Raw genomic sequence first — 8,810 nt, forward strand, 5'->3', positions numbered from 1 at the left:
TTTTTCAAATCTGGTGTCATTCTCAAGCTTTTCCCGGAACGGACCGCTGTTTTCACGGATAAGCCGACGCTTCTCCTCCAGAGCGGTGACCTCGGCTTTAAGCCTGTTGATGGTGGTAAGAAGATCAGGCTTCTTCTTCTTAGTGGCCACCCCCGCTAGGGCCAAGGTCTCCCTTATCTCCTCCTGGAGCCTCCTCAGCGCTTTTCCAGCTTCCTAGTACTCACGGAGGTGCTCAGCAAACCGGGAGCCATAGATGGAAGCAGACTCCCGGGCCTTAAGTTCACCCCATGCTTTTTGCACACCTCCGTGAGCACCCAGCTTTTCAGCTGAACCACCCAGCTTTCCTGCACAGTCACTCAGCTTTCCAGGAGGAGCACTCAGGCTGATGTTACTTGCCTTGATCTTCTGTGAACCGGAGACCTTGCGGCTTCCCTGGGTCTTGGGGGTGGCAGCCGAGGTCACATCGCTGCGTCCTTGGCTCCGGGCAGATCTTCTCACCCCTTCTGCTTTGGCCGGTAACTTGTTTCTCCTGCCCCCCGCCGGCCTGGTCCGGGAGACAGGAGCCTGGGACTTTCCTGGCTCACTCATCCCAGTAACCCACTCCCTCCCTGGGGAGGAGAGAGCAGGCCTGGGTGGATGGAGATTGCTCCAGGTGGTGCAGGAGCTCAGCAGCACACAACCACACCCTCCAACAGCTCACAGCAGAATGAGTCAGCACGAACTATTCTGCTGCTGGTGCAGTCACTGTGTACATACATGACATTACTTATCCTGTACTGATCCTGAGTTACATCCTGTATTATACTCCAGAGCTGCACTCACTATTCTGCTGGTGGAGCAGTCACTGTGTACATACATGACATTACTTATCCTGTACTGATCCTGAGTGACATCCTGTATTATACTCCAGAGCTGCACTCACTATTTTGCTGCTGGTGCAGTCACTGTGTACATACATGACATTACTTATCCTGTACTGATCCTGAGTTACATCCTCTATTATACTCCAGAGCTGCACTCACTATTCTGCTGGTGGAGCAGTCACTGTGTACATACATGACATTACTTATCCTGTACTGATCCTGAGTTACATCCTGTATTATACTCCAGGGCTGCACTCACTATTCTGCTGCTGGTGCAGTCACTGTGTACATACATGACATTACTTATCCTGTACTGATCCCAATATTGTCAGAAACATAAATACATGTGCAACCAGTTTGGTATAGAGTGTATAATAAATTTGGGCCATTGTGTTTGTGTTTAGATGATAGATGGGTAATGTCTTTCTCTGACTCCAGGCCATAGACAGTACAATAGTGATGCTGCTCACAATGGGAACTCCATCCATGAAAGTTTCAGAGCCATGAAACCGCAGCCGCCTTCTCGAGTTCCTTAGACTTTTTCTTTAATAGGGAAACAGAACTGACAGCTAGTTGGAAAACAAATACTGTACTTTCAGAAATGAGCTCCGTGCCATGGCTACCTGCTTGGATTTCAGAACGGCACATCACCGGTTCTTCTCCCCAAACATCTCCAAGTGCTCTTACCCAAGGTGCATTTCTACAAGACATGATCTTCTGTCTTGATATTCTCCTATAATGAATGGACTTTATCTTAGAGATGATGAACCACTAGTTGAGAATAATAGCAGTAGAAGAGTATGTTGATTTTGTAGGAGGCAGTGACCTGCCCATCGTGAAGTAAGGTCTTATGATGTGAAGGGGGCCATTGATCCATTTAGCAAATCATAAATATAGATTAGGATCAGGTAATGAGAAAGATCCCGTGGCAGTACGGAATATTTTGTGCAAGGAGTGTGATGATTTGGTAAAGGACAGTGACCTGTCTTGTTGTGAATGTCATCAGTGTCAGTCTGGGGTTCCCTGGGTTCATCAGATAAAGTTATTCCGGGGGCCCAGCCAAAAAGAGACCCCACCATCATTCAAATGAAATTTGTCTTCTGCTCTATCTATGGTGTCAAGTGTTAGGCAAGGGCAGGGGCCCACCGGAGGATCCTCTGATTCTTTGGTGGGCCAGTCCGACACTGAATGCCATGATGTGAAGAGGAAAGAAGGACAAGCAGGATTCCTTAACCTCTCAATGACGCGCCTGAAAAGGCTTTAATGACCAGGGCATTTTAAGCAAATTTCGGTACGTGGAGGTTTAAGGGCCATAACTTCTTTTTTTTGCGTGTTACCTTAAAATTTTTATGACATTTTTTTTCTGAACACATAGAGCTACCGTATATACTCAAGTATAATCAGACCCGAGTATAAGCCGAGGTACCTAATTTTGCCACAAATAACTGGGAAACCTGGCACCCTCCTACTGATGAAATGCTGCATGCAGCCAGCACCCCCCCCATGATGAAATGCCCCATGCAGCCAGCCACCCCATTTTATTAATTGCCCAGACACCCCCCTGATCATGAAATGCCCCCTGCAGCTCCTCCCTTGGCATATAAAAAAATAAACTAACTTACATACTCGCCTTCCAGCACTCCTGAATTTAAAGATTTCTTTTGATTTTTAGTTTTATTTATTTTAAAATGGTAAAAAGGGCTTTTCCTTGTAACTTATAGTTTTTCTTTTTTTATATAATTTTCAAATTACCTCAATATGAACATTATTAATGAATGCTCCTGCACAGTGTAACAGCCTCTGAAGCTACAGCACAGAGTGGTTCTGGTAACACCCCCAAAGCCCTTCTGACTCATTAGCATAATGATAAAAGTTTATTTTAAAGTGAAGGAGGCCATGAATAACAAATAGAAGAAGATTACCAAAGTCTCAGTGACTGGATAAATAATAAAACTAAATACGAGACACAAACTACTGAACACTACTAGGTGGTACTGTTTCAGAATTTTTTTTTTTTAACAATTTAGACAATCACTTTGTTTTAACAATGCTAGACAATGGGGCTTTACTTACCCGGTCCGGTCGCGATCCAGCGGCGCGTTCTCAGAGGAGGATTCGGGTTCTGCCGGGATTCACTAAGGTAGTGCACCCGATGTCCACCAGCTGTCGCTGCTGCGTTGAAGTCCCTCGGAGTTCACTGAAGTTTACAATCCTATTCCTGGTGCAGGTAAGCGCGTGTCAAGCGACACATTTTTTTTTAAAAAATCCACGGTTTTGCCGAATCCGTCGGGTGAAAGCCGGCGCCAATGCGCCGCTAAATGATCGCGTACTCCAAAAACCCGGGGCAATTCAGGGAAAACCGGCGCAAATCGGAAAAATACGGGAAACCCAATGAAAATGCGCGAATCGGACCCTTAGTAATTGACCCCCAATCTCTTTGTTTTGAGCTTCTAAACATGGGAACATTACAATAATGTAAGCTCCTAAATTCCCTGCACCTAGAAATACAGCGGTGTGTGAACAGGCTTGGTCTGATAAATGTACCAAAACATATCGAAAATCTTCTACTACATGAAGCAGGTGCAGAACAGCTCTGACAGATAGGAACTCAGCAAGAAACTCCTAGAAGGCTATAGATAGTAACAGATACATAGCGGAGGTATCGGCCGCTCATAAATCATAGTGTGTAATGCTTCACCGTGATAACATATGGCAGCACACTGCCCCACAAGGTGTTTATGGCAGGACGGGGTGATGAACGCGGATTATGTGTGTGTGTGTGTGCATGTCATGTATATGCTGCATGTGCAACAAAAAGTAAGTGAACCCGTTCACCCAATTCACAGGCTTAGACAAACGCAATGTAATAATAACTCAGAGGCGTTTCATACTCGTCCTTTGTTTAGTAGACATCCACAATGCTCGGATAAAATCCTGTAGACACCCCTCCCCAACATGTTTTCCGCAGACTACACTACACTGAGGAGGGATTTCTGAAAATCCCTGTATGTGAATGTGCTTATGCTCATCCATATTTTAAGGAAGCCTCGTGTGCAGCGCCGCCCTCAACATCTCTACTGATTCATGGTTACTGGGACGTGGTCGTTCCAAAATACAAACCAGCATCTTTTCTGAAATCTTGCGTTTTTATGTTGGTTTAGTTACTTATGTGCTCCGCGTCATTGTCTCGTTGTATCACCCGATGTCTAGCTTGAGGTCAGAAGGCAGCAGAGCCACCCAGATCCCTGACTCCCCTCCACCATACTGTATTCTTTATCCTCTAAACATTATATTTTGCCCCTACTTTCATAGCTTATTTTCCTAAAATTATTGAGGTCCTTACCATTTGTAGAATCAGAAATGCTCAATGTGCCCCAGGGTCATCCCCCCACCTAGATAATGCGGCACCTTATTATACCTAGGTCTTAAAGGGAACCTGTTGCCACATTTTACTCTATTACACTACCAGCCCTTCAGGTTGGGTATGAAATGTCTAAAATTCCCTCTTTTATGTGAAATCTCTCCTGTTTTTACCCATTAAAAAATCATCTCAAAAGTCCTGTGCAAATGAGCCAAGAGATGCAGTAGTGGATCATATGGGTGTCCTGGGCAGTCGTCAGAGGCCCGAAGCTCCCAGGGGGCCTATGGCTGCTTCTAAGGCCCCTTTCACACTTGCGTTTTTCACGCGCGTATTCTGCGCGTGCTTTTGACGCGCAGAACTTACATTGCACTCTGACCCATTGTAACCAATGGGTCTTTTCAGACTTGCATTTTTTTTCACGCACACGCGCTCGTTTTATTTAACGCGCGTTTAAATCTCGGCATGCTCTACTTTTGCAAGTCACGCGCATGAAAAATGCACCATACAAGTCTATGGAGACGCATCAAAACGCATCGCACTCTGAGACACACACAAGTGCAATGCGTTTTTCACGCATCAATTGCCATAGAAAAGATAGAGCTCAGTCCTGAGTCCATTTCACGCGCAAAAACGCATTGAAATTGCATTGAAAACGAGCGTGAAAAACTGAGACACTGAACAAACTCTGACTGAAAACTGATTGCACTCTGATGCAAAATGTGCGTTTTTCACTGACCAAACCCTGATCGCACCCTGATCAAACTCTGACGTCATCTGCAACGCAAGTGTGGAAGGGGCCTAAGGGTTCGGTCTCGGTCCATTCTTGGTGCTTTTTCAAACGCACTAAAAGAAAAACATGCGTTTTTGCATGTTTACTATGCATTTGGTGGGTTTTAATCTGTTTTTCTTCATTTCTGGAAGTGTAAGCAGCTGTATGAACATTTTCACAGCTGCTTGAACTTCCACAAATAAGGAAAAACTGATTCAAACCAACCAAATGCATGATAAATAGGCAAAAACAAATGCGATTTTAAAAAAAATACACCAAGAACGATGATCTGCCATGCAGACATGTGCAGCTGCTGCTGCTTACTCTGCTCTGTGATGTCTGTAGTTCTTCCTGCTGAGAGCAGAAGCAAGTCACTGCACACCCCTCCTCTCAGCTCTGTCCTCTGTCCCTCCTCCCTTACTGAATGTTCCTGCAGTCGGAAGCGGAGTACAGCTGCTGGGCAGTGAGTCCGGAGCAGCAACCTGTAGGGATTGAATTAAGAAGCCCCTTAAGAGGGGGAAGGGAGGTCAGGTACCTTGTGATTTGTAAAGCGCTACAGAATTTGATGGCGCTATATAAATAAAGATTATTATTATTATGTTCCCTCTTTTACAGGCAACATACAAAGCAAAATAACTATAAATGCTAAACTTTACCCTACGGAGTCCGTATCTATGACCCTGCTCAATTCGGCCCTTATGACACCCAGCATGACGCCTAGCTACGTCCCTGCTCCATTCAGCCTTTATGACACCTAGCATGATCCCTAGCTACGTCCCTGTTCCATTCAGCCCTCGTGACCCCCAGCATGACCCCTAGCTATGTCCCTGCTCCATTCAGCCCTTATGACACCGAGCATGACCCCTAGCTACATCCCTGCTCCATTCGGCCCTTATGACACCCAGCATGACGCCTAGCTACGTCCCTACTCCATTCAGCCCGTATGACACCCAGCATGACCCCTAGCTACGTCTCTGCTCTATTCAGCCCATATGATACCCAGCATGACCCCTAGCTATGTCCCTGCTCCATTCAGCCCATATGAGACCCAGCATGACCCCTAGCTATGTCCCTGCTCCATTCAGCCCCCGTGACCCCCAGCATGACTCCTAGCTACGTCCATGCTCCATTCAGCCCGTATGACACCCAGCATGACGCCTAGCTACGTCTCTGCTCCATTCAGCCCTCATGACCCCCAGCTTGACTTTTAGCTATGTCCCTGCTCCTTTCAGCCCTTAATGATCACACTGAATATATCAGCCAATAAATTGGGATTTTTTTTCCTCTCGTTGAGCTCATTATGTTTTCCTCTATAAATCCAATAACGATAATTAATGAAGAAATCCCGACTCGATTGCCAATAGTGGGAATATCAGAGTGTGAACAAGCATGGACAGATTGTCCGCCGCTCTACAAATAATAGCAGGCGCTTCCTGCGTTGTACATCGCATTCCCTCGCCTCGGCTCCTGGGTCCGTTTTGGAGAACAGATGTAGAGAGAAAATGTCCGTGCATCTGGTGGCTTTTCGAGAGAAGCCAAGATCTCTTGGCAATTAGCACCAGCAGATTAGTGATGGCAGTACGGAGGATGATGGAGATGAACAATGGATACATCTAATTATTATGTTCTGCTCATGGAACTTCTTCATCGCTCTCACAGACCTCGTGATATGACACAATCTGGTGCCAGCGGAGGATATGAGGGAAAAGCACACAAATGTGATAGTGATATACTTCTATAACCCACTTATAGAAAAGAGAATGAGAACACTTTATAGACTACCCTCCACCCATTATATAGTGTCCTATCTGCAGGCAGCATGTTATAGAGCAGGAGGAGCTGAGCAGATTGTACATGGTGTCCTATCTTCAGGAAGCATGTTATAGAGCAGGAGGAGCGGAGCAGATTGTACATAGTGTCCTATCTGCAGGCAGCATGTTATAGAGCAGGAGGAGCTGAGCAGATTGTACATAGTGTCCTATCTGGATGCAGCGTGTTATAGAGCAGGAGGAGCTGAGCGGATTGTACATAGTGTCCTATCTGCATGCAGCATGTTATAGAGCAGGAGGAGCTGAGCAGATTGTACATAGTGTCCTATCTGCAGGCAGCATGTAATAGAGCAGAGGGAGCTGAGCAGATTGTACATAGTGTCCTATCTGCAGGCAGCATGTTATAGAGCAGGAGGAGCTGAGCAGATAGGACACTGTGTACAATCTGAAGGCCGCATGTTATAGAGCAGGAGGAGCTGAGCGGATTGTACATAGTGTCCTATCTGCATGCAGCATGTTGTAGAGCAGGAGGAGCTGAGCGGATTGTACATAGTGTCCTATCTGCAGGCAGCATGTTATAGAGCAGGAGGAGCTGAGCGGATTGTACATAGTGTCCTATCTGCAGGCAGCATGTTATAGAGCAGGAGGAGCTGAGCGGATAGTACATAGTGTCCTATCTGCATGCAGCATGTTATACAGCAGGAGGAGCTGAGTCGATTGTACATAGTTGTTATGCTGGACAATCCATTTTAAGTTGTTACAGAAGTTTTACCAATACTAAGACATGAATACTTTCGAGTTCCCTTATTGACCTGGTTTTACCTGCATCATAAGCCACAATGGACGATTCTGGTCTTAGACTTCCTGGAAGGTCCATCTTTATGTATATCTGACGTTTGCACATTCTAATGTTTTTCAGAGTAATCTGCACCTGGTAGGAACTCAGCAACCAGATGGACCTTGTCGTGTTCGGTTCAAACAAAGAGTATGAAGAAAAACCTCATAAAACGTGAGTATCAGAGGATCGTGCTGCAAGTTAAAACTTCGGTTTTGTGCTTTGTAAATTTGAGTAATTAGTTCAGGGTTAGGAGTAGAGAGGGTCTACGCTTTATAGAAACAACCCATTGATATTAATGGGAACGGTGTAATTCCTCATTTCACCTATGGTGGCGCTGTAGGGAAATGGAAAAGTTGTAGATGGATCCACCCATCGATTACAGGTGATCGTTTGGAGTAGGATACTCTAAATGGGGTGTAGCGAACGTTCTATCAATAACAAATGGCAGGGGGCGCCACTCTGCAGGGAAGGTTGGGGTTCAGTATGATCATTAGGGTGCTCAGGTTTTGTTAGCGAACCTCATCTAGGATAATCAATGTAACCCTTGTTTTTCTAATTTTTAGGTCTCCCCTGATGACCTGTGTTAAAGAGACCCTCCACTAAAACAGTAAAAATTTGTTTTTTCAGAAAACAAAAATTTGCTACTTCATCCATCACTGACCTATCGGATTATACAGCTGCAATAAAGGATTTTACTGAGCCATTTTTATATAGTTGTAGCTGTTTGTGGTTTATTGTGCGTGCTGGGAACGGCTTTATTAGGGGTACGAGTCCTTTTCTTAGAGGGGTTTTCAGGGAAGTTTGGGATTTCTGCCCCTTTAAAAGGAAATTTACCATCAAAATCCATCATGATAAACCTGGGACATTACTCATAGATTCAGGCACCGGGACTGCGGGAATCTTCTTATATGTGTTATCCATGGTCTCCTTCCTTCTAAAATCAACTTTTGAAATTATGTTAATGAGACAGTTCTCTAGGGGGCGTTAGCAGAACTCGTTTGTGCCGTAGCTTCACCTTCTCCTCAGCACTTCCTCCTCCATCTGCCTGCTGTCATTTGACATAGTGGGATGGGGGGAGTGCTTCTGCACAGTGTAACAGTCTGTGAAGCTGCAACTGCAAAAGGTTCTGGTAACACCCCCCCCTAGAACCCTTCAGGCTTGTTAGCATAATTTTAAAAGTAGATTTGAAGAAGGGTGGAGGCCATGGATA

General features: G+C 45.4%; 1 protein-coding gene across 1 annotated transcript in view; it reads left to right on the forward strand.

Moving 5' to 3' along the window:
- The window catches only part of CYP39A1 (cytochrome P450 family 39 subfamily A member 1), a 57,336-nt gene extending 49,027 nt beyond the window's left edge, over positions 1 to 8,309 (forward strand). Inside the window, exons 12-13 of the mRNA XM_072143715.1 lie at positions 7,682 to 7,771; positions 8,164 to 8,309. Coding sequence (XP_071999816.1) covers positions 7,682 to 7,753 — 72 coding nt within the window. The 3' untranslated portion in view covers positions 7,754 to 7,771; positions 8,164 to 8,309. The remainder of the gene's footprint in view (positions 1 to 7,681; positions 7,772 to 8,163) is intronic.
- The last annotated feature ends 501 nt before the right edge of the window (positions 8,310 to 8,810 follow it).

This window comes from Engystomops pustulosus, chromosome 3 (genome assembly GCF_040894005.1).
Source record: "Engystomops pustulosus chromosome 3, aEngPut4.maternal, whole genome shotgun sequence".
NCBI classification, from domain to species: domain Eukaryota; kingdom Metazoa; phylum Chordata; class Amphibia; order Anura; family Leptodactylidae; genus Engystomops; species Engystomops pustulosus.